General features: G+C 44.7%; 1 protein-coding gene across 5 annotated transcripts in view; it reads left to right on the forward strand.

The window, feature by feature from the left end:
- MGAT5 (alpha-1,6-mannosylglycoprotein 6-beta-N-acetylglucosaminyltransferase) overlaps window positions 1-26,311 on the forward strand; it is a 286,577-nt gene that overhangs the window by 193,579 nt on the left and 66,687 nt on the right. For all 5 annotated transcript variants that reach the window (XM_041739318.1, XM_041739321.1, XM_041739319.1 and 2 more), the window contains one exon: window positions 935-1,068. In XM_041739318.1, coding sequence (XP_041595252.1) covers window positions 935-1,068 — 134 coding nt within the window. The remainder of the gene's footprint in view (window positions 1-934; window positions 1,069-26,311) is intronic.

The raw sequence follows: 26,311 nt of genomic DNA on the forward strand, positions 1-26,311 counted from the left end.
TCATCTGAAAAACACGTTTCTCTGGACAGAATGAATGTGTAGCAGGGGAAGGTCTCCGTTTCAACTGTAGAGCGTTGTTCTCGGATTGTTGCCTTCTTTGTGAAACTCCTCTTAAAATTATAGGCACAAGAGATAAATGTTTGAGGGGGCCGTGGGGTTGCTTCACACACCCCCCACCTTGACCAACTATTGAAATAGAGAAGTTTTAGAACTCATGTGATGAACAATCCAGACGAAAATGCCTCACTCTTCTAGAATAGTCTACCCCATAGACTAGATACTGTTCCTTGCGGTGGTTGGCTTCTTGGGGTGGCGCACATCCCAGGGAGTTTCACCTTTTATTCTGTCTTCATTTCCTCCATCTGTTCAATGCAGCTCCATAATTACATCTCTCATTAGCAATTCTTAGGAGAGGTGTAGTGTTGGGGTGTTGTTGACTGGTTTTGCCCCCAAGCCCCTCATTACTTGGCTGGCATCAGATCGGATGGTGTGGGGCTGCCAACAACAGCCTCCCCCCGCCGTGAGAACCCTTGATTCAGCCCCGCTCTGGCCATTTGTTGCTCAGACCTGGAGGGCATCATCTCTGTCAGGAGTTAGTGGCCTTGTGCTGAGCAAACAGGAAGGAGGAGACCCCACAGCAGAATGCTTTTTGGATGGGTACATTTTACTGGGTTGGGGGGTGGGAGGGAGGTAGGCAGGATTTCGTGCAGCATTTGGTTCAGGTTAATCCATCCTGGCGAGAATTCTCATGTGAAGGTTCTACTGAGAATGTGTGGGAGGAGGTGGTCCCCCGCCTCCCCCTCCCCGGGTAGGGAAGAACAGGGTAAAACAAAAACATTTAATTATGTGCGAGATGGCTTACATCAAACTTGCAATCGTCGTTTCTTCTTGCTGATTAAATCCTAACTACCCTGTCCTTTCCTTTCCACATCAGCTCATACCCCAGACAACAGCTTTCTGGGATTTGTGGTCGAGCAGCACCTAAACTCCAGTGACATCCACCACATTAACGAAATCAAAAGACAGAACCAGTCCCTTGTGTACGGCAAAGTGGATAGCTTCTGGAAGGTGAGTCAGTCTGTGTGCATGTCGCTCTCTCTGGAAAGAAGCTTGTTGGGTAATTTAATTTAACTTCGATCCAGGGAGTAATCAAGCCAAGTGCCCAGGGCTTAATGGGATCTGCTTAGAAGTAAACAAGACTGTGCTGGGATTTGGTCGTGCAGCATTTGGGTATCTAATAAAGGCGGTACCCACTCGTTCACACAGTGGCTGCACAGCAAAGCCCTTCCCTCTTTGCTGGGAGTGGCACGTTACAGCTTCTTTCACATCCTGTACTTGCTTCTGAAAGCTAAGGCCCCGCGGGGGCTGGATATCTTTCCAGAGCAAGGCATTGCACAGAGAGGCCCTGTGCTAAGTAAGTGAGTCTGCCTATGCCTTATGGGAGATGATGTGTAAAGGTAGGCAGCACGCTCTAGGCGCAGCCTCGGGGAGGGCAGTGACCTTTGCGTCCCCTTCGCTGCAGTCAGCAGCATCACTGTGGTCAGGGCTGGACTACCTGTGAAAGGAAAACACCCGCCAGGGCTGACTGCAGGCACTTTGCTCTGGGAGGTCTTGGACTAAAAACATACGTGGCCGCAGCCTGTGGCAGGTTTCCCAAAAGCGTTGGACTTTGCAGCCTCCTGGACGATTTCCAGAGTCCGTCTGGGGCAGGTCAGTAGGAGAGGAGCCAGACTGGAGCGTGACCTGTTGACGTGACTTGCAAACCTTTTTCTATTGGAAAGTCTGCCTTTGTATGCCAGTGCCGTAATTCTGATTGAGGGCGTGTTCACGTAGGACTCGGGTCTCCAGGACTTCAAAACATGCCTCTTGCTAAACGTGAAAGTCACCACTTTCCAGACTGATCACAGGTACCGTGGTCTCATGTTGTGCCTCCCTCGTTGAGGAAGTTAGGAATCTGACCGCCGGGTGAGCACACATGATGTCTAGAGTCAAGAACTCCCTGCTGTGGGTTTTCTGACCCCACGTTCAGAAAAGGAAAAGCCGTGCTGCCCCCTCTTCAGTTCTACAATGCTAAGGATGCCAAAAGGATAATTCCATCAGCCTCTTTCCAGGGAAGCTGATTTAATTCCAGGTAACTGTCTTTGCTATAAAAGCTAGAATTCTCTCTTCATTGAGTACAGTGATTCTCAGCTGAGGACCATTTCACCTCCAGGGGACACTTGGCAAGTCTGGAGATAATTTCGGTCGCCACAGCTGAGGGAGGGGCCGTTGGCTTCTACTGGGTAGAAGTCAGCGATGCTGCCCAAGGTGCACAGGACAGCCCCCCAGCAAGGATTACCTCGCACAGAGTATCAGCAGTGCCGAAGCTCAGAAAGCTGAGCTGGGAAATAAGATTTATTTCCTGCAGATACTATTTTGCATTTTCTTCTCTCAAGTAGAATAAAATCAGTCGAGACTACAGTCTGGTTATTTAGGATGTTCCCATGAATTTATCCATCTTTACTTCCTTTGCGTCAAAACCTACCCCGTGTTGACAGCGTTTTTCAGCTGACTCTCAGCCAAGCAGGTTAAAAAGGACACATTGGGTGTTCTCATTCTCGGCTCAGTTGTGAAGTAAATGAATCATGGCACCTGCTTTAGGAAGATATAGGCTCTTAAAAAAAAAAGTCCCTTTCCTCTTCCACACCTGCTCAAAGAAAATAGTTTGCATGTCCATGTGGACTTGACCTTGCAATTATATCACTTCTGTTTTGGAACCAAGTGCAGCTTCCTTTTAGGTGCCTCTGGCAGTTTTTCAGTTTCCCTAGAAAAACAAAATAATAAATTGGTTCTGAGAGTTTTTTGGTCACTTTTTTTTTTTTTTGGATAAAGTAATACCACTAAAAGAATGATTTTCTTAGTGCCAGTCAGAATCCCAGGAATGTTAGCCATGCTAGCCCAAGTGATGTGTGGTGTGCTTTGGAAGTCCCTCTGAAACTCCACGTATGACCCAACCTTCCTCTTACTGTGCATCGTCCAAGTATTAAAAAAAAAAAGACTGAGTGGCAGTGTGTCTACATTAGTCTTTGGATGCCAAAATTCTGGAGTGTTTTTTTGGTTTTGTATATCATCTTTGCCCAGTATTCTTTGGTGAGAAAGGCCCCAAAAAGTGAAATCTGTGAAGTTTTTACACAAATTCACATCTCAAACTTCTCAACACAATATAGGATGTGAGAATTGTTAACTTTTAACAAAAGCTTCCTGTGCCTGCAGTATCCAGTGAATGCACAAGGAAGACAGGTGTGCCATAAGTGTGATGCTCCTGCACCCAAATCCCCAGAGTTGCCTTCATCACTGACTTCAGCCAGCAGGAAGTTTTTCTTTTTCTTTTTTTAAAGATTTCATTTATTTATTTATGAGAGAAACACAGAGAGAGGCAGAGACATAAGCAGAGGGAGAATCAGGCTTCTTGCAGGGAGCCCAATGCAGGACTCAATCCCAGGACCCCCAGATCATGACCTGAGCCAAAGGCAGATGCTCAACCACTGAGCCACCCAGGTGTCCCAACAGGAAATTCTGTATATTGTTTTTCCCATACCTTGTCCCATTCTCTTACCACCCAGTCTCCTTTGCCTCTAACCTCTTTGGGAAGGGGGAGTGACACTATCCATCCCAGGTGGTTGAGGAATTTAGTGGGGGCATGGGGGCAGGCACAGGATTAAAGCTGACCTCCTAGAGAAGGAGAAGCTCTTTCAGATTTTAGAACTCACTGATATTCTGAAGCTATATGCTGTGCCATCAGTCCTGTTCCATGTCCACCCCTCTTCCAAGGGACTCCTCCCAGCTTCTAGGGTGCTTGAGTGGGGATGCCACCACATGTCCCCTTCACCCTTGAATGATTGGTTCATGGGGCTGTCCTCTGATCCAGGGCAATCCAACTCATTGGTGGTTGGAAGCCATGATTCTGGCTCAGAAAGCCAAGCTGGATCAATGAGATTCTTCCCTTAGTGTTGAAAGATAGAAGGACAGTGAGCCATGGAGACGGAAATCTGAAGGATATGTCCAGAGTTGTGATGAGGCCAAGGCAGAAACTTCCCAGAAAAAAGTTTGCCAACTTCTAAAAATATACCATGTCCCAGGTAAACCAAATCTCTTGGAAGACCCATTTGGCCAACAGTCCCAGGCATGGATCTCGTGAGAGGTCTTTTTATCTTGTGTCCGGGTTCTTGATTATGTTCTTTTTTTTTTTTTTTTTTTTTTTTTTTTGATTATGTTCTGTATGATTGAGGCTGATGGATAAGCAGTGCATGAGAAAATAAAGCACGACTTGACCAAAATCCCTGTTACTCCATGATGAAACCCCAGGCCCTGAGCCTGGCGTATCTTAAAAGATATTCAATTAAGTCTCCCACTTATTGAATTATTAACAGCTGGGTGATAAAAGAGGGCCTCGTATTAGTGTGATGTTAACATTTCTCTGAGCCTCTCACAGCCGTCATTTACGGAAGAGCTCACCAATTCCTTCTGAGGTAGCGTGGCCACAACAGCCCTCCTTCACCATCTTGGTTTATAGATGAGGAACTGATTCAGAGGAGTTGGAGGGACTTAGCTAAGGTCCTGCAGCATGTGACATGACAAGTCCAGAGCCAGGATCATGGTTCTGTCCTCTCCCCTCTGGGGCACTTGCCTCCCTGCTGCCACTGCTTGAGGAGCTGCCCTCTGCTCCTACCCTGGAGGGTGATGGTTGCATGGTGAGAGCAGCATTCAGAAGCCAGGCAGCAAGGTCTACGTGAGTGACTTCCATGTGAGCAGGAGTCCTGGGCAAATACTGGCATCACAGGTAAAACATTGCTCCTGGCTGTTCACCACACAAATGGGGAAGTCAGCAACTGCCTTGCAGCTAGCTCTGCAAAGAGTACGTTAACAGGCCTATTTGAGCAATTGAAATTATTGCTAGCTCCGGACCGCAGGGGCCTGGCTTGCCTGAGCCCGAACCTGCTTGGCAGCAAGCAGAATCATCTTGTCTCAACTGACTTTGGAAAGCTTTTTATCCAGACATCAAAGACTGTGTGGTTCTAAAGCATCCCCTAAAAGGACACCTCATCCCATAACCACAGGCCTAAGAAATCGGGCAATAGGCCTTCCAGAAATGTGATGCAGCCTTTCCCTCCCCTCTGTCCCTAACTTCCTAGCCTTCTTCTTCTGTTCTCTGTGCCACATCAGTGGCAGCAGCCAGAGTGGCCTTTTTTAAAAATGGAAATTGGATTTCCTTAAAACCCTCCAGTGGCTTCATTTTAAACTTTGAGCATCTGACATTTATGGTGAAATCCAGTCTCCATCAGCTGGTTTAGTGACTCTCTGCAGGCCACCTGCATATGCTGGGCATGCACCTCTCTTGCTCAGCTCCCAGGGCTCTAGCTACACGGATTCCCACACACTGCTCCCTACACTGCTGGCCCCAAACGCTAGCCCCCCAAGGGCCACCCTGACCCACGAGTGCACCACCAGCCAAATGGCACCTCTCCCCATCTCTAGCTCAGCATTTTCTTGCTTTTAGGAAACTTTCATCATTTGTGATCATGTATTTCTTTCTCGGTCAGCCTCTTCTTAATTGTTAGACTCTAAACTCTTTTGAGGGCAGAACTCATTTATTTTGTTTTGTCCAACATGATGCCTGGCACACAGTAGGCTCTCAGTAACTCCTGGCTGAGTGAATCCATCTCCTCTCAATTTCACTTTATCTGGGACTTCTGAGATATGACTTGCAGTATGTTTTGCCTTGGGCGCTGCCCTGTGCTCACTGGTCCCAGGGACACAGGAAGAAGGGACGTGAGGAAAATGATTGGCACTACCTCTGTGCCAATTCTGCAGCACACATAGAGGTCTCAGGAGGTTTTCAACCCCCCTGGTGAAATAAGCAGTGAATCGGCCTGGGAAGAGGATGCCACACAGGAACTCTGGGGACCGGTCTGGAGCCAGCTCTGCTGGCATCTCTGTGATTTGGGGGCCAGCACCTCCAGCCACCCCTTTCTGCACTTGTATACATAAAGGTATTAGGGAAAAGGAATGAATTACTGACCCACACAACATAGCACATCTCAAAATAATGCTGCGTGGAAGAGCCAGTCATAAAGAATGCCTATTTTGTGATTCTGTATCTAAAAAAAATTCTTAAAAATGTATATTAATCCATTGAGGTAGGAAGCAGGTGGGTAGGTGCTTGGAGGGTGGGAGAAAGAGGAGTGAGCATGTCCACTGTGGTTGATGGTGGTGTGATGGGCTCACAGTTTATCTGTATGCCAGCACGTATCAAATTGTGTGCTTGAAATATGGGCAGTTTATTATATGTCAACTATACCTCGATAGGGCTGTTAAAAATAAATCCAAGTTGGCAAACAGTGACCTGTGGGGTAAATCCGGCCTATAGCCTACAAGCTAAAAATGGTTTTTACATTTTGAAAATCCTAAAAAGAAAAGCCAAAAGCTAAAGAATATGTGACTGACCTTGTATATTCCCACAAGGCCTAAAATGTTTGCTGTCTGTTCCTTTATAGAGAAAGTTTGCTAACCCCTGGCTGAGAACTAGAATGATTCCCCTTTGTTCTTTAGATCCCCGGGGACTGGCTACTGTGGGAAGTCAAGGGGCAGCCACAGAGTGGCCCCACCTCCCGCAGCAGCTCTGATTTATCTGTGCCATAGGTTTGGAATTCCCAGTAGGACTTCACTGGGAAAAAGATTTAACTGCTATAAACAACCGAAAACGTTGAAAATCTCTAGACTAGTCGACTTCTGGGATAGAATCCCATTCTAAAAACTATATAATTATCCAGCTCACTAATTTAGTTGACTTGGGCTTAGTTTAAATTAATGCAAAATTGGAAATGGGAGTAGTCTGGAAAAATGCCATCTTATTTTGCAATAGGAATTAGCTGCTCTTAGTATATTGTTTTAATGAACCCCCTGAGACCTTTGTAATTAGATATATTGGAACCCTTGAAACGAACACATTTTTGTAGGTAGGTTAAATCCTGTCCTGTTTGGGTTTTTTTTTTTTTTTAATATTCTTTTCTCATTTTTCTGGCCAGACTTTTCTTCCCAGATAACGTAGAGATAAACCAGATAAATTTAAACCTACCTTGAGTCAAATTGGCATACATTTTGAAATAAATGAAATTGGAATCAGTTCTATTGAATTTGCTAGAAAATCGAATGTGATCACAGCTCTTGGTTCTAATTCCAACCAGTAAAGTATTCTAAGGCATCTCTGCCTCTCTCCCAGTGTATTACCCCTTGGGAGCAAACGCAAGTAGAAAAGACTTTGTCAGGATCCCTTGGAGGCCACATTTGGCAGAGGCAGGAAGCAGGTTGCTTTTCCATGGGAAGAGGTCTATGTATCTGTGGGATATAAGCCCCTGCAAGGCAGATACGCAGCCATCCTCAGTCACTTGTACACTCAAGGTTGGGGGGTAGGGAACAGAAAAAGGAAACCAAGTGCAAAGAGAAACATTAGAAACAAATCATTGGCTTTTAAGACTCCAAGGACGAAGATGCAGGGGACTTCAGGATCGTTCAGGTGTAGTGTGGTTGCGTGCTAACTGTAACCAAATCCTGAGTGGTGTCCATTGTAAGCACATCAGTGTCTGGTAAGAAAATGAGTGCAGGTTTGAACACTATGTTTGGAGCCCAGGGAAACCGTGGGCAGCCTTTTTCCCTGTCTCGTCAGCCTCGTGGTTTGTTTGGTCTATTGCCTGTTTGAGCAAGCTTTCTGCTATCATCTTAAACCCACTGAGTTTTACTTGTCCATTGGCAGGGAGAACACATTCTCCTTGTACTTCTGTCTCAGCCCGGAAACACTGATTAGAGACAGTCTGGAGCAGTTGGAGGAGCCTGGGTGGAAGAGCAGGAGCCCAGATTCTAATTTCAGCTGTACCGCTCATTGGCCACAGGTCCTTGGAACTCATTTGCCCTTGGGTCTTGTTTTCCTCATCTGTAAAATGAGGCAGAGGACTGGATGTTCTCTTGTTCTGCTCCCTAGAGTTCGATGATTCTATAATCTAAACTCCTTCTTGGCCTTCTCTAATTCCTTCAAGAGCAAGGGCACGGAGAAGATAGCCTACAAGACAACTTTATGGGCCATCAGAAATAGGGCAGAGGGATGATAATTGGGCCAGGCCAAGCACTGAGTCCATAAAACCAACTGTCCGAGGAAAGGATGAGGTTGCTGTGACTTAGCATCCTGTGTGTAAAAGAGATTTAAGGGATTCACTGACAGTAAGCTCATGTGAGTCAACAGTGTGAGAAGCTGCCAAGAACTGATAATGGACATTCAGTTGAGGCATAATGTGGAGAATGAAGAGCCAGTAGTTCCCGTCCGTTTGAAAACACCTAGCACACTCCAGTCCCTCAACATACTCATGCTCTGAGTATGTTGGGGCACTTCCTTGCTCTGTATTGGTGAGACTGGCAGTGCTAAGAGCATGGACTGAAGGGCTAGACCAGTGGGGCTCCCTTCTGGCTCTACCCTGCTGAGCTGTGTGGTGGCAGGCAAGGGCCTTAGTCTCCCTGTTATCTGTAAAATGAATGGTAGTAATACCTACTTGAGGGTTCCTATGAGGATCACGTGAGTTACTGTAAGCTATTTTCTGTTTATATAATACCTGGTTTTCATTTAATGTCTTCTAGTTTTTGCTGTTAGTCATGTTATTATCTAGGCAAATTAGAGCCTTTGGATGGAAAGGAGTAAAACGTGGGGAGACTCAGAGCCAAGCTTTAGGAAGGCTGATGGAAGAAACTGCTATATCTAGCCAAGAAGAAAGGGCTTGATTGAGTTTGGGGGTGGGTGGGCGAGGACTCCAAAGGGGTGGTGAACAAATTAGGAATCAGAAGGGTGGGAAATGGGCTGCTGGTGAACTTGCTGAGCTTTCAGAGAATAATAGAGGAAGTGTAATTCCCCTATCTGCCACCTGGGAAGCCATTAACCCCTTTTCTGTGTCAACTGCATGGACCTTGGCAAGGCTTTGGGGGAGGTATCACTAATGCCAGGGTGTCCGTGCCCTGCCTGAATAAGACTCAGAGGTTCTGTGTTTGTAGAATGCAAGGGGATAGGGGCAGAAGGAAGAAAAACAGGATGGAACAGTTATTGATGGAAAAGTGAGGAAAAGCTTATTCTGGCACAATCCAGAAAACATGTTGACCAGTTGACTGCTCTTTTGTCAAGGCACAGCTTGATGGTGTAGTAACAGATACAGCCTTGGACCCCCCACACCAGATCTAACTCACAGACGTATTTCTTTAACCAGCACAGTATTTTTCAAATTGGGGAAGTTTTCCATTTGGGAAGGTTCATCTGAAAAGCCAGAACTCCCAGCTTGTCTTGAAAATGCAGATGGTGTGGCAAATTGGACTCTCATGCCTTACGTGCCAAACATTGGCTGGAGCCTAGTGGTGGCTGTCCCGACGTATGGGTTAGGGATTGTTCCAAGGATGACAGTCCTTTCAGGGCCTTCTCTAACCCCAGTGTTTGGTCCTCAAAGGATTTGAGTATTGGATCCTATACTGGGGAAAAAGGCATTTTTATCTGGTCCTTTCAGAGAATAGGTTGCCTCTCAAGGGGAGTAAAGTTAGAGAAGAAACTTTGAATGCAACTGTGAATGCCACGCTTCCTCCAGGCCAAATCATCTTTTGAATGGCCCGTTCAGAAGTCTGACAATTTTTGAGGCATGTGTGTGGGCAAAGAGGATGACCAAGCTCTGTTTTTACCTCATGCAGCTCCAGAAAGAACCCCATGTTCTGAAAATCTTTGTCAGTCTCTGAGACTTTTCTTCTTTTCAGAGCCCAGCCCATGAGCACTTTTTAGTTGACAGCCCAGCCCTTGTACGAGCTGCCAGAGCTGCTTCTGCCAAGTTGCTTTGTGGTTAAAACTAAGTTTCCCCCTCTGGGTTGGCAGTTGGGGTTGGCATTCCTAGGGAAGAAAGCATGGCAGTAGACTCTATATCTGGGACTTGGGAACCTGTTGGCTTATTGCTCTTGGATAATGTTCTGAAATCATCAGGTTACTCCCACCTGGGAATGGAGACCTCTTCTTAGACTGGAACTCAACTGACACATCCTGTCATGGCTGCCGTTGGAAACAGTAGCTCTGCTGAAAGTCTGTGTAAACACTTGGTATGGCCCTTTGGAGTGGCATTGATTGATTTGGTCTTTCGCTGAAATACTTTCCAGCCTGTGTTCCAAGGAATGGCTCTAATGTTTATGTTGGTTCTTAGAATCCAGGTCCTTTAACAAATTTGCCTGATTTTAAGTTCCACCCAGGAACCTGTGAAATATCCAGATGCCAGGGAGAGTCCTCAGGCTCATATAACCAGAACCTCCAGGAAATTATATATACAACAAGTGCTCCAGGTGATGCTTTTAAGAAGGCAAACTTGGAAAACATTGGACTAGCTACTCACCCATTTCCTAGATCAGAAAATCTTTGATTGCTTTCCATGCATGGTGTATGGCTGCCCTGTAGTCAACAACCACCCCATGCTGTGAATGCCACTTACACCCTTGTTTTATGAGGCCGAATCCTGGGTCTGGGCCCTTGATTCCTAGGGCCACACACCAGTCTCATGGCTTGTCCCCCAAAGAACCACCCTCTTATTCCCATGGTAATGGCAAGTCCCCTAAATTAAATCCATGCCAAGGATGTAGTCAGCTGACACAGGTTCCAGTGAAGTGTCTCTCAGGAATGCTTTCCTTTTAGTAATTCAGATAACAATTTGTAGGAATTTGGGAGGTTATACAGCACTTTCACATAGCCGCATGAAACACGTATTAGTTTTACAGGTGGTAAAACAGAGCCTGAGAGATGTCTAGGAGAAACAAATCCACCCTAAGGTACAGATGAGTGATAGCTTCGATGACAACGCTTACATTTGAGAGAAGTCACCAATAGTCCACGAGTTTGGTTGATGAATGACAGGATTTGAGGCCCAGTCTCAGGTGGTTAGGGAGGCATTTGAGGGGCCTCAGGGTGGAGAGAAGTTTCTTAGTGCCCCTCTCGAGAGCAGCCAGCAGTTGCCTACTCTGTCAGGGACTGGCAGCCCTCCCAGAGGCATGAACAGCTGAGTGCGAATGACTGCAGCTGTGGGAAGAAAACATAAAAGTATCATGGGTGAAAGAAGGGCCCTTGTGCTCAGCAGAGGGTCTGCCTCCCAAAGCCAGGACTGGCTTGGGGAGCGGGCAGCTGAGGCAGCCAGCAAACATCCTGAGGGCGGGGTGCTTCTGGAAGGTTCCGAAGCACTGCCTGCCTGCTCTAATTGTGCTGGGATGAGTTCATTTGTAACTCTTAGTAAACACAGCTGTTGTGGTTGTAATTTGCCTCAAGGCTTTTTACTATTACTCCAGCCCTCACAGTTTGGCAGCCGATATGGGAACAATGGTGATTAGAGGATGGGAAAAGAAGTTGCTGTCTGGGAATGAAGGGAGAGAAGAGCATGGCTGAGCCACGGAGTGAATTCAAATGTGCGAAAGCCGTGCTCTGTGGACAGTAGGGCAGCAGCACCCCAGGCCGTGACCAAAGGCTCTTCGGTGCCCAAATGCTGGGGAGAAGCCAGATGATCCAAGCAGAAAGGGGTTACAAAAGCATTGCAAGACTGTTGGTTCAAAGAAAGGGTTAAGACTATTCTTGGAGGGAGAGAGAGAGACCTAATCCTCTGAACCTAGAACAATCTGAGAGCCCCGGCTTTCTGAATACGATAGGGCACAGATGTATAAAATAACTGAAATAAGGTATTTATTGACTATGTTAGTTTTCCTCCTATTGGACATTAGGAAAGCACAGCTTATAGGAAAACCGTTTCAGATGAGAATTCTAGAAATAGTCTGACTTTGTCCAGAGGCAGCTCAAAGGGACATACATCTGCTCAGCCACTCCGGGCAACAGGCGATTGGGCCAGGAGGGCAGAGATGTACAGTAGATGCCTGAGGTATTGAGACCTGTACCCACACACCTCCTCACAGCTTCTCAGCCCAGCTGGAGCAGTGGCAGTCCCAGGGGACAGGAGAGGACAGATTGCCCGGGACACTGCCACTCTCCCAACTTGAGGAAGGTTTCCTGGGGAGGAGAGGAACTTAGATGTCTTCATTCTTTCTTTGAGTCTGGACCACATGTTCCTAGGGCGGCCCCAGCTTTGTACTGGGAGAATGAAGTCCACTCCCCATCACCACTGCTGGGGAGGAGTTCAGACAAAAAGTATGCCTTTAAATGAGGTCCCTGTGGTCCTTACATTAACCCTCGTGTGGAAACTCAGCAAAGAGCAAAATCATGGCAGGAGAGAGAAATTAGAATTGTGGATTTCTAGCTATTTCTGGGAGAACAAGCAAAGGAACTGTATTGTTTTACAGTGGGAGTGGAGAAGCCACTTAAAAGCCTGGGAATGTGGAGATGGAAAAGCAACTCAAAAATCTGGGAATGGGATTCAGATAAGCCAGTTGAGCGTGTTGGGCCAGTTGAAGGAAGTTTTGACATCTTTCTGGTGCTGTCTGCATTGCCATGGAGAATAGGTTCATGGTTTGCTGAGTTGGCACCCAGGTGGCTTCCCATTCCACCTGGAATTCTTGAGAAACAATCTTTGCTAGAAACTGGAACCATGGGTTTCTCCATCACCCCAGAGCCTTATCATTGAGTCCCTGAAACAGATCCTTGCAAGGACAGAGCTTGTGGATGGAGTTTTACGTGAAAAATGCTGACTGGGAGCATATTTTACAACGTGGTGTGGTTGTTGGAAACAGAATCCATCATTGTATTATAAGAAGGTATTATAACAGTGAGAAACCAATTTAGAAGAAAATTTTAAACGTAATGTGTGTGCTTCTGAAATCATATTTAGCGTCTATATACAATTTCGTACTTAAATCAAAATCATATAAGCAGCATATGCTCATAAAATCTGGCTGTGCAGCCCTAAGTACCAAGAGAGTCCATCTGTACTCAAAATAAGTCAGGACTCCCCCTCAGGAATCCTGGTCCAGCCTCCAGGGACAGCAGAGCTCGAGGGAACACTGGAGTTATCCCTGCTTGGTGAGAATTTTTACATCTGGCTGGCCTTTGCTTCTCCCTTCCCTGATTCTATTTCTGACTAGCTGGAGTTCTTGGGGGGCGGGGGGGCGGTGACCATGGTAACTGCCAATATTTGAGCGCTTTCTATGTGCCAGGCATGATCCATGAAACAACTCTGTCAAGTCAATACTGGTTTTAACCCCATTTTATTTTTTTTTAAGATTTTATTTATTTATTCATGAGAGACACAGAGACAGAGAGAGAGAGGCAGAGACACAGGCAGAGGGAGAAGCAGGCTCCATGCAGGAAGCCTGATGTGGGACTCGATCCCGGGACTCCAGCATCACACCCCGGGCTGAAGGCGGCGCTAAATCACTGAGCCACCCTGGCAGCTCTAACCCCTTATTCAAGGGAGATAGCCAAGGCTGGTGGAGGTGAAGGTCCCACAGGTAGTAAATAGCTGAGTCAACCTTTGACTTGAAGGGGCATATGCTATAGCCAAGGAATGGGCTCTGGTGATCTGGCAACTTCTTCCTCTTTCCCATGTGCATCTCTTCAAATATCAAGAGACTGAATTAAATCCATGATGGCACAGGACAGATTTCACAAAATAGTTCTGTAGGATTCTCAGTGGAAAAGCCAGTGACATTGAGTGGGTGAAACTCAGTTGCCTTCGTCTCGAATCTGAAGACCTCTAAAGGGAAAACTAGACCATTTTTATCATTTACTGTGATATGTTGGAATGACTCATGTCATCTAAGACCAGTTGGGAACCGGCTTGCATGTGAGGACTCGCAGAGACACGTTTGCCCTCTGGGAGCTGGATCAGAGATGGAGGTTACTGACCTCCATCAGTCATGAAACTTAGGGGAGATTGAAAAATGAAATCAAACCCTAGGTGGTAGAGTACCACATGGTTTTGAAGGACAAGTCAGGAGTTTCCAGACAAGACTCATAAGGCATGAGTGCTATTCTAAGTGCTGTTGGTTTGGGGAAATCCACATTTCCTTAATTAAGTTCCAACAGGCATCTCTTCAAGTGAGAGAGAGAAGAGAGGGCCCATGGTGGTGGCTGGTGGGAGGGAAGGAGCCTAGGAAGCTTTGACCTCGGCTTTGTCATCCTCCATTCAGACTGCTGAGGGGTCGTGACTGCTTACTGGGAGCCTGGGGGGCTACCCCATGGGGTCCTGCAGCTTGTCTACTGCACAAGCCTGGAGGACCGTTCCCATGTAATGGAATGGAGTAAAGCAGTGGACACCCCTGTCAATCCAGACCAATTGGTGATCATTGCAGGTCCTCAGAGCCTGCTAAGGTTTGGCCAGGCCTCCAGATGGTGCCCGCATGCTTGCCGTGAGTAATGCCAGGCAGGCAGGAGCTTCTTAGCAGCCTTGTCAGGCAGCATACTTTTACCAGGACAAAATCAGGGGCTGGGAGTCCTGGAATTCAGACCTACTGCCAGAGAGAGGCTGTGTCCAGTGTAAAGGCCTCCTCTTATTTTTTCTTTTTTTTTCCTGCCCCTTCCCCACTTTATTCTTTCCTTTCCTTTCTTTCCCCTCCTCCCTGCTTCTCTGTTTTCATTCTCCCTTCCCTTTTCTTTTCCCATTTGTTTAAAAAAATTAGGTTCATTCGTTAGAATTCATGTAGATCATTTGCTGCCATTGATGCAGAGAATTTATCCTAAATCAGTGTCTTTTTGTTTTGTTATTTGTAACTCTATGGATGATCTTTTTTGTGGGATGAATTGGCATTTGGATCATTTAAACCAGTGGCAGTTTGAGTAACAGTTCTGAGAAGCAGAAATATAGCTGCTTTGGTGGACAGATCCCTTAGTTTGGACCACAGAGTAATTGTTCCTCAGGGATCTCTAAACACAGCCCACCTCCTGGTCTGGAAGAGGCTTGTTGACGTGCCAAGGGTAGGAAGCAAATGATCCCTCATCCTCACCCAGTGGCTTATTGGATCTTGCTGGAATTAGCAGGTCTCCTTCCTCTCTTCAGTTGAGGCCAGGGTCCAAAATATCTTTTTCTTAAGATTTTATTTATTCATGAGAAACACAGAGAGAGAGGCAGAGACATAGGCAGAGGGAGAATCAGACTGCCTGCGGAGAGCCCGATGCAGGACTCAATCCTGGGACCCTAGGATCAAGACTTGAGCCAAAGTGCTCAACCACTGAGCCACCCAGGTGCCCCCAGGGTCCAAAATATTACACTGGTTTTGCTTACTTATATTTTGTGAGAACGTACTGGTTCTTGCAGGGTCATAATCCAATGGGTAGGGACGCCCAGCATGAAACTCAATTGGCAGCCAGGGTGGGTCTTCCTACCAATACTGTCCAAGATGAAATAAACTCAATAGATCTAGACAGATTTCAACTCTGATCAAATCATATCCATGCCTAAACCATGTCTTTACCCTTCACATGGGCTCATAGCACCTGTTAGGCCTACCTCGTGGAGTTGACATGAGAATCAAACAAGAGACACTTGTGAAAATACTTGTTAAACTATTCCAAGCCAGACAGTGTGCCCATGAACTATTCTTGGATCTACCGAAAGTACGTCCAGCTGAAATGAGCAAAATGCCTCACCTACAGTGAATCAAGACAGGTTTACCCCCTCACATAACAAGGTCTAGGGGTCGGCAGCCAGGAACAAGGGCAGCTTGTCCACGTTGGAGTCACTAAAGACCCAGGCCTCTTCTGTCCTTCTGCTTCGTCATTCTTAGCATGTTGGCCTACTGCCTACTGGTCACAAGGACTCCTGCAGCTCCAAGCAAGTACCGTATCTGTGGTCGAAGCAGAACTAAGGGTGAAGGAGCTGGAGCCAGACACGTCTATTCTTTTATTAAGAAACAGAAGCTTGGAAAAAAAAAAAAAGAAAGAAACAGAAGCTTGGGGCGCCTGGGTGATTCAGTCAGTTAAGCATCTGATTCTTGATTTCAACCTGGGTTGTGGTCTCAGCGTCATGAAATCAGCCCTGCATCTGGCTTTGCACTCAGTGGGAAGTCTGCCTGGGATATTCTCTCTCCCTCTCCCCTCCAACCTTAACACAAGAACTCGTGTGCGCACACTCTCTCGCTTTCTCTCTCAAATGAAGTTCTTCTTTTTAAAAAAAAAAAAAAATCTTAAAGAAAAAGTAAGCAAGCAAGCAGAAGCTTCCTCTGGTCATCTTTCCAGTATATTTCTCATCATCAGACCTGGGTCACCTAGCCACCCTTGGCTGCAAGGAAGGCCAGGAAAGTGGAGGCGGGGATGGTTGTGACTGGCTTATCAATCAGATTCACTGTGTCCTTGAGAGTATTCAGATTCTTATAACAAGGTTGAAGGGAAAGGAAATGGATTTTGTGTCTGTGGCACATTCACTTAGTGCTTTCTCGTTTCTCAAAGCCAGATGATAACTGTGAATGCCAGAGCACATCAGAGACAGTACTGGTAGAGACAAAGGGAAGAGTCTGTGTCCTCCGGAGGCTTGCCTTCCCCAACTGATGGGACTTGATTTTTCAGAAGGATCCCACCATCAGGACATGATAATGTTTTCCTCCTCACCTTGTTTCCCTGCTCCCTATTTTCTAGATCAGAACCACTGCCAACTTCTTTTATACAGAGAACTGGCTAATGCTCACACTGGCCCTATCACCAAATGTGTGTCCAAGCAGGGACTTAAATCTAGCACAGTCTTCAACAAAATCCGTGCAGCTTCTACACCCAACATACTCCTAGCCACTTTTATTAGCCCTCCACTCCCTGCTGGCTATTGGCTTAATTACTCTGCTGCTTGGCTCCAAATGCATCCTTTCTAATTGCTCAGTGAAAATGGATCTGAGCCCTAGAAATATTCTTCCTCTGTAGCTGGCACTAGAATATGGTTAGTACAAGGTGCTGGAAAATCATTGCCAAGAGGAAGAGGATTTTGCACCTGGTTCTCTAGTGGCTCCTACTGCATCCAGATTCTGTGGCCACAGAAGGGAGATGAGGACCATGGGACTGGGCCAGAGGGTATGAGCTCAGAGCTTATCATCTAGGAAGCAGAGACTGTGGCAAGGTTCTAATTTTTTATAGATAGTGTCTGTCTGTCTCTCTCTCTCTCATTTACCCTTACCATGGTCAGATTTATCAGACTATTCACATAGAAGTGTTTGTAGAAAACCCTAGAAGCAGGACATAGCAATTAAGAGCACAGGCTGTAGAGACAGACCAGGATTTCTTTCCAGGCTCTGCCACTTACTGCGTGCTCTTCTCCCTAACACCTAATTAACCTAAGCCTCAGTGTTCCCAACTATAAAATGGAAATAGTAATAGTACCAACCCACAGGGTTATCCAGATGCCTTGAGATAATTCTTACCAATAACTTACAAACATTGAAATTTCTCCACAAATACTGACATGATTGCACAGTAGCTGTTGAGGCACTGTGGCGCTCAGTAGGCGGCTGGACTGGTTCGTTCCTGAGGCCTTACCACTCCGAATCCTCGCCATAGCGGGGGTGCACCTGCCTTCAGGCCACCTGCCCTGCCTCCTCTGCACACCCACTTTCTCTGCTCTTCCCTTTTGTTCCAGTGCTTGTCTCGGTTCTGTCTCCCTATACGTAGCCTTGTGCCATAATGAATGGACGATTTTTGATAAAACAATTTAGAAATGTTTGCTCAGGGCCTCGCAGAAACACATGTGCATTTGTTCTGAATATTTCATTATCTTTTGATGACTTGCTAGTATTACTTGTCTCCAGGGTCAAGTGTTCCCTTCTAGTTTTGTTCTTTCAGAAGTGAGAGAAGAAGGAAGCCTGATTCTGGCTGTGACCCAAAAGTCAGATGAGTCACGGCTCAGGAACAGACACAAAGGTCTCCGTGTAAGCAGCTTCTTGTCCTTTTGGGGAAACATCTGTAACTTTCGAGGGCTCCCCTTTGTCAGCTGGTGTCAAGTTCAAAGAATTAGGTTCCATGCAGGCCAACCAACAACCCGCCAGCACCTGAGACCCAGGGAAAGTGGTTCTGTGGGCGGCTCCTGCCTCTGATGGGGTCAGGCTCCTATGAGTGAGCAGCTGGGGTGGCACCCCGGCTTCCTGAGGGCAGGTGCTGCGCAGTCTCGTTCATATGTGCATCCCCAGTGCCCAGCCAGGCTCCTGGCCGTAGCAGGAACAAAATAACATTTGAAAAGAGTAAAATGTGAACGTGTGAATCAGTGGACCAGAGAAGCCTGCTGTTGATTCCATTAATAGCAGCTCCAGCCTTTTCCAGCAAAAAGGGGGGGGCGGGTAGTGGTTGGCACCCTGGAGCTGTGTTCCTATGGTGAAGAGATTAGGCCGTAGGCTCTGGACTTGGTCCTGACCTCATCAGTTGTCCCGTGGCCCTGGACATATTTTAACCTCTGTAGCCCAGCTTTGTCCTCTGTAAAACAAGAATGACCCTGACAGTGCTCGGGTCATAGGGCTGTAGAGATGCAATAGGAAGGGCTTAATTTAGTGTCTGCCACATGGTAAGTTCTCAGGGAAGATTTGCTGGCAGCTTCACTCCCCTTAAGTCAAGGAAGGTGCCATTCAGGCTTAGAGATTCTTAGCACCAAGAAAGGGATTAAGAGATTGTTTTCTGGTCTCTCTCCCAAATCTCTCTACCCACCCACTTTTTAAAACTTCATCTTGCAAACAGAGGTAATAGTCTGCATCTCACAGGACGAGTAAACTGCAAGTAGGGATGTGGTATAGTTCCTGGCACATAGCAAATGTGCAATAAATGGTAGCTATTATTATCTTATTACGTCTTAATACTTAGCACCAGATACTCATTGTTCATGATTGCATTTAAGTTGGAAAATAGTCTTATGCCATTACAACGCAGGTGCACCTGCCCCAGAATTGCTGTGCTGCAGGTAGTGTGGATAGGAATGCAGGCACACCGACTAGGGGCAGACCCCTCCCCTACCCCCTCACCACCTAGCGCTTGAGCTTTCAACAAGCCGCTTGTTTTTTCTGAGCTTGACTTTCCTTATCTACTTACTATCCAGCAGGTTTGCTTGGGAGACCTCATGAGAGAAGTGGGTAAATATTGGTGCCGCGCCAGAATGGGAGCCGTTGTTTTTGTGATTCTGTCTTAATTCAGGGTACTTTCGTGGCCATACGTATGGTTAGCCATTGCCATCTTTAGCTATTTTGCTTTTGCCTTCCCCAGCCCAATGGGTTATATTCAATTTCTAACTTTCCAGAGGGTGAGAACCTTGGTTCATTTATTCAAAAATACATGAGTACTGGATGCCAGACATTGTTCTGAGGTCTAGGAGTGCAGGAGTAAATAGATTGTAAGTTTCCCTTTAAGGAGCATATATTGTAATAAGGAAAAAGAAGGCAATACATCACTAAATAAAATTACACAGTACACTGAAATGTTCTATAAACAATAATAAAACAAGGTAAGGGCTTGGAGCATGATGGAAAAAAAAGATTTATTTTTATTTATTTATGATAGACAGAGAGAGAGAGAGAGAGAGAAGCAGATACACAGGCAGAGGGAGAAGCAGGCTCCATGCTGGGAGCCCGACGCGGGACTCGATCCCGGGACTCCAGGATTGCACCCTGGGCCAAAGGCAGGTGGGAAACTGCTGAAACCCTGGGGACCCAGGGATCCCCAGCCCCCCTCTTTTTTTTGAAAAGGCTCTTCCTTTTTAATGTACACCTGCCCCTTCTCCAAATTCTAGTCAAATCCTTAGAAATAGAAGAGGCTCTGTCCTTCTGTGTGGACATGAGTTCTGATTTCTCCTTGAATCACGAGAAGGTTGAATTCCTATCTTTGCCCTGATTATATAATGACTTTAGGTGTGGTTCCAGGTACCCAGGTAAATGCCTGGAAAGAGTGGTTGGATTCAGAGATGCCAACATTTTTTGGAAATCTTGCCCGGGGTCCCTACTGATCTTTATGGTCTGAGCAGTTTCAAACCTTGCAATTGGCTCTTGTGAACTTGGCCTTGGGAGGTCTGTTCTCTCAATCATTTCAATATGCAGTTCTTAGAAGTTGATATTAGCTGCCTGCATTCCCTGGGCCCTTCTTAAGTAGGAATGCAGGTCTTTTGAAATGCTCAAAAACACATTCAAAATACCTATTTTTAATTTTTTTTTTTTTTTTTTTTTTTTTTTTATTTATGATAGTCACAGAGAGAGAGAGAGAGGCAGAGTCATAGGCAGAGGGAGAAGCAGGCTCCATGCACCGGGAGCCTGACGTGGGATTCGATCCCGGGTCTCCAGGATCGCGCCCTGGGCCAAAGGCAGGCGCCAAACCGCTGCGCCACCCAGGGATCCCCAAAATACCTATTTTTAATGAAAACTCTGATTTGTCTAATAAAGTCTGGTGATAGGGAACAAGTTTTGGTTTTCAAGAATGTAGGAGAGGCTATATGAACTGCCCCATCTGTCATGTTAGCCCCAGGGTGCTGTGGTGGTCCTCAACCCTCACTGCTGGTCTTAGGGTACGTGGAACACTGTTAAAAATACTAGTTCCCAGGCTCCACCCAGACTAGTGCGATCAGAACCTCTGTCAGCCTGATAAAAGCTCCCCAGGTGATTAGTGTGCAAACAAGGTTAACCACCACTGTTGTACAACTTCCTTGTATCTTATGGGAAGGTTCAGGCTGCCAGGTAAGCTGTTTCAAAGGGTGGTTTTCAAATGTAGAATGCATTAGAATCCCCAGGAACTCGTACATCCCCAGAGGTTTGGATGCAGTAAGACTGGGTGGAGCCTAAGGATCACAGCTATTGGAGATGATTTGGGTACAGGCAGTGGGGGGGAACCAAACTTAGAGGTTTTCAGCTTCTGTACCTCCCACCACCACCACCACCCCCATGATACTAAGGTGTTCCAAGGTTGAGAGCCACTGTGCTGGAGAAGTGAGAATAGACGTAAGGGTCTCTTGATTAACTTTCACTTCTCAAGATCTTGGTGACCTACACCTGCCATTCCATTGCCAAACGTGCTGAGGCCAGCATCCCTGAGAAAGTTGGAGCTGGGGAGCCTGGGTGGCTCAGTCAGTTGGGTGTCCAACTCTTGATTTTGGCTCAGGTCATGCCCAGAGCCCTGAGATCAAGCCCAGCAGCTAGCTCCCCACTCAGTGGGGAGTCTGCCTATTGCTCTCCCTTCCACTATGCTCCTCCCCCTGCACGCGCGCGTGCACACACGTACGCATGCACATTCACTCTTGCTCTCTATCTCAAATAAATAAATTTTAAAAAAAAGAAAGAAATTTGGAGCTGCCAGGCTGCCCCCTGCCAGTGACCATGAGCTTCACCCCGAGTTTGAATTGTGTGCACAGCAAGCATCAAGTGTGTCTGCTACAGAACCTGTTTATGCCACATACATAGTGATTCAGTGATTACATAGTCTCATTAACTGTTACATAAACTGATGTACTATAATGTGAAAATTAAGAACAGTTATTTCTATACAAACTTGGCTATAGCTTTGGAAGAATTTATTCAAGGTGAGTCTCCTAAAAAAAACAAAACAAAACAAAACAAAAAACAATTGCTGCTAAATTACGGATGATTGATAAAAACAGTAAAAGAAAATACAAATTTTGAGGCTGCATTTATGTTGCTCTGCAAATTTTTTTTAAAAAAAAGATTTATTTGATAGAATACACGCAAGAGCAAGGAAAGGGGTGGGTGGGGAGGCAAGAATCCTCAAGCTGCTAAGTGCAGAGCCTGCGCTGCTGGGCTCGAGCCCTGGACACTGAGATCATGACCTGAGCCAAAACCGAGAGTCAGCCGCTTAACCGACTGAGCCACCCAGGTGCCCCTGCTCTGCAAGTACTTTTAAGTTTACATGACACTTTAAAGAAGTTTACTGATTGCATTATAGTTCTAGGTTAAAATAAAACATTCTTGACATATATAGGTATCTCTTAGTTTTTGTCTGCTTTAAGGGGTTCTATTAGCTGATCAACTACTTCTCCCTCTTATGTTGACTGAGAAACAGCAGTGATATCTGTTGTGGGTAACTGAAAGAAGCTGTGGTTAGCGATTAACATTTTAATATATTATCAATTTTCTACTTGCTTATTGAAACAGCAGTACATAATTTGCTGAACTTTCTAGTTGTCTTATAAAACAAAATACCTCTAATTTAAATCAAACTCTGAAAGAAGGAATTACCCAAGGATCTATTACTAATCTAGCTAGTGAGCTGTACTTCTTTAAAAGACTTGCTTTTGAAATATTCGTCTTCCTGGCCATCCTGGGCTATTTTCAGTACTGCTCTTTTCCACTTTTGCCAGCTGGTATCCAATTGTTACTTATGATACAGTGGTTGATTTCATCCCTAACAGATGTCAAAGCTCTGAATCAGGAGTTGGCAAACTGACCCAGATGCCCACTACCTATTCTCGTATGACCCATGAGCTAAGCATGGTTTTTATGTTGTTAAATGGTTGCAAAAGAAAAACCAAGGAATTGTGATATGTGAAAAATACATGTGATTCAAATTTCAGTGTCCTGTAAAGTTTTATTGGGACACAACTATACGCATTTTTTTTTTTTTTTTTTTTTTTTTTTTTTTTTTTTTTACTATCAATAGCTGCTTTCACCCACAGTGGCGGAGGCTAGAATTTGGAACAGAATTTATGGTTTACAAAGCCTAAACTATTTAATTCAGTGTAAATTAAAAAAAAAAAAGCAAATCCACCTATTTCTTCTACCTCATTCACCCCTCACCTGTAATCACCAGTCTGTTCTCTGTATCTGTGAGTTATATACGTACTTACATCTATGTTTCCCCATATAAGTGAGATCATATGCTATCTGTCATTCTCTGACTTATTTCACTTAGGATAATGCCCTCAGGGTCTATCTGTGTTGTTGTAAATGCCAAGATTTAATCTTTTTATGACTGAATAATATTCCATTGTATATCTATACATCATTATCCATTCATCCATTGATGGACACTTATTTAAAAGTAGCCAAGATGTGGAAACAACATAACGCTGCAGTGACCATGGGAGTACATATACCTTTTTGTATTAGTGCTTTTGTTTTGGATAAATACCCAGAAGTAGAATTGCTAGATCATCTATTACTTCTATTTTCAATTTTTTGAGGAACCTCCATACTGTTTTCCATAATAACTGCACCAATTCACATTCCCACCGACAGCGCAAGAGGGTTCCTCTTTCTCCACATCCTTGCCAACATTCATCTTTTTGATAATAGCCATTTTAAGACGTGTGGGGTGATACCTCACTGAGGTTTTGATTTGCATTTCCCTGATTAAGGATGTTGGACATCTTTTCATGTATCTGTTGACCATCTGCATGTCTTTGGGCAGAGGATTATTCAGATCTTCTGCCCATTGTTTAATTAGATTATTTTTTCTTTTATTTATTCATGAGAGACAGAAAGGCAGAAAGACAGGCAGAGACACAGGTAAAGGGAGAGACAGGCTCCAGGCAGGGAGCCCGATGTGGACTCGAAGCCGGGTCTCAGGAATCACGCCCCAAGCTGAAGGCAAATGCCCAGTCGCTGAGCCACCCAGGCGTCCATCGTAGGCTGCCTTTTCATTTCATTGATGGCTTCCTTTGCTGTAGAAGCTTTTCAGTCCAATGTTACCTTACTTGCTTATTTTCCTTTTTATTAGTTTTGCTTTTGGTGTCAGATTGAAAAAATGATTACCAAGACCTATGCCAAGGAGCTTACCACATATGTTTTCTTCTAGGACTTTTATAATCTCTGATCTTACAAATCTGCAATACATTTTGAGTTAATTTTTGTGTATGGTATAAGAAGTGGTCCAGTTTTATTCTTTTGGATGTAGCTGTCCAGCTTTTTCAAGACCGTTTATTAAACAGAGTATCTTTACTCATTGTCTATTTTTGGCCCTTTTGTCATAAATTATTTGAATACACACATACATACACACAAGTTCTCTGGTCTGTTCCATTGATCTAGTGTGTTTTTATACCAAAAACATACTGTTTAAATTACTGCAACTTTGTAATAGAGTTTGGAATCAGGAAGCGTGATGCCTCCAGCTCTGTTCTTCTTTCTCAAGATTGCTTTGATTATTTGGGGTCTTTTATGGTTCCAAACAAATTTTAAAACTGTTCTATTTCTGTGAAAAATGCCATTGGAATTTCTATAGAGATTGCATTAAATCTATATATTGCTTTGGGTAGTATGGGCATTTTAACAATATAACTTCTTACAGTTCATGAGCACCAAATATGTTTTCATTTATTTGTGCCTTCTTCTGTTTCTTTCATTAATATCTGGTAATTTTACATACCCGTCTTCTACCTCCTTGGTTAAATTTATTCCTAGGTATTTTATTCTTCCTGATGGAACCGTAAGTGGCATTGTTCTCTTAATTTCTCTGTCTGATAGCTCATTATTAGTATATAAAAACTCAACAGATTTTTGTAAATTGATTGTATGTCCTTCAACTTTATTAAATTTGTTAGCTTACAAAGCCTAAGATGTTTTTCATCTGGCCCAAAAAGTTGTGGACTCTGATCCAAATGCCAGCTCTGCCCAAGACTCTTGCTGCTTCAGCTGTCCTTCTGGGCAGCCACTGTTCCTGGTCCTACGTTGCCCCACTGTCCTTGAGGGCTTGGTTGTAGCCTGCCTTTAAAGTAAATGTGTTGAATGTAACTGGGTCAGTTTTTCAAGTGCTCTTTTTTCACCTACTTTGGCCAATCCTCTGGAGTGTAAGAACCAAGCTCCAGGTTCTCAAAACCATAAATTATTTGTAACATCATATCGCAAGTTCTATAAACGCAGATGGTTTCACAACTATTTGATTTTTACAAATGTACATTTATTTTAGATTCCTGAATGTTACTTTTGGTGTCACCATTACATTTTTTGAAGTTTGATGTACAAGCACTTGAGATATTACTGATATTTGCATTCCTGAGAAATTTCAAATTATGAAATCACAAAACTGAAAATAGAACTTATGAGAGAAGCAGAGTTGAGCCAGACCACTGCAAATCTAAACAGCTTTGATTTACAACCATTATAAAACATAACAATCCTAGTAAAAATGGTAACAGAGTTTAAAAAGACATATTTAAAGCCTAAAAAGTAAATGCTATAGTAAATATACAACTTTGCCGTTAAACAGATCCAATTAGCATGCTTTGGGTTGTGGGGGATGTTGGAATGATTTGAGGCCACTTTGACTTCATGGAAACAGAGTAGGATGCACAATGGGGCAAACCCTGCCCCCAGGAGGGGCACCTTGGGGTGGCTCAGTGGTTGAGTGTCTGCCTTCAGTTCAGGTCATGATCCCGAGGTCCTGGGATCAAGTCCCACATCATGTTCCCCACAGGGAGCCTGTGTCTCCCTCTGTGTCTCTGCCTCTCTCTGTGTGTGTGTCTCTCATGAATAAATAAATAAAATCTTTAAAAAAAAAAAAAAAAAAGAACCCTTTAGGAGCATTTCATGACAGAGCCCATGGCCACACTGAGCCAGAAGGGAGAACGGGCATGTTGTGTACTATTATGGCCCTCTATGACTTAGTCCACACAGCTAGATGAATGTATTTTGCATTAAGCTGCTGTTACGGAGTCTATGGAATATTAATGTGCTGGGGGAAAATAGCATGTGAACCAAAATGACTTACGAGCTTCATTGACATATTCCCTACTTGCCCTTCATGTATGAGCTTATTGATGTTGTAGAAACCTGCATTTTAGCAGAACTGACTGTCCCTCCTCCTTTATTCTCTCTTACTTCTTTACTTTCTCCAAATAATATTATTCATGAAACAGCAGGATGGGCAAGAGTATCTGAATCCCAATAACTGACCAAAAAACCAAGCAGATTTCAAATAAGCATTAAAAACTTCAAGTCAGCATTTATGTCAAGGCAGTGTGTATATACCACAATGTATATTAAATCCAAAGAGAATGGGGAATCATAGGGTGTCTGGAATGCCATTAATCACTTAATCCTTCTTGTGCCGCTTAAAGCCCCTCACTTTTGGCTCCCAATTTGGGAAACCCTCAGCTGCTGATTGAATAGTGTGTTCACATGGGCTCCATTATGTGCAAATACGCATCAAAGGGGGAAGGGGGCAAATGTTTTTAATGTCACCAGAATTTGAGATAGCAAGGTAAGCCTCAAAGATCAGGTTATAGACATACATGTATAATTTTTTAAAGACACACAGGAGATTGAGTATTCATAAATATATGTCAACACATGTACAGGACATGACAACAGAAAATGAAAAATTATTAACAGTATGACACCAAAGAAAGATAATAAAACCACTGATGATAAAGAATACTGAGCATTCTCAGGAGGAAGA

This window comes from Vulpes lagopus, chromosome 24 (genome assembly GCF_018345385.1).
Source record: "Vulpes lagopus strain Blue_001 chromosome 24, ASM1834538v1, whole genome shotgun sequence".
In the NCBI taxonomy this organism is placed as follows: Eukaryota; Metazoa; Chordata; class Mammalia; order Carnivora; family Canidae; genus Vulpes; species Vulpes lagopus.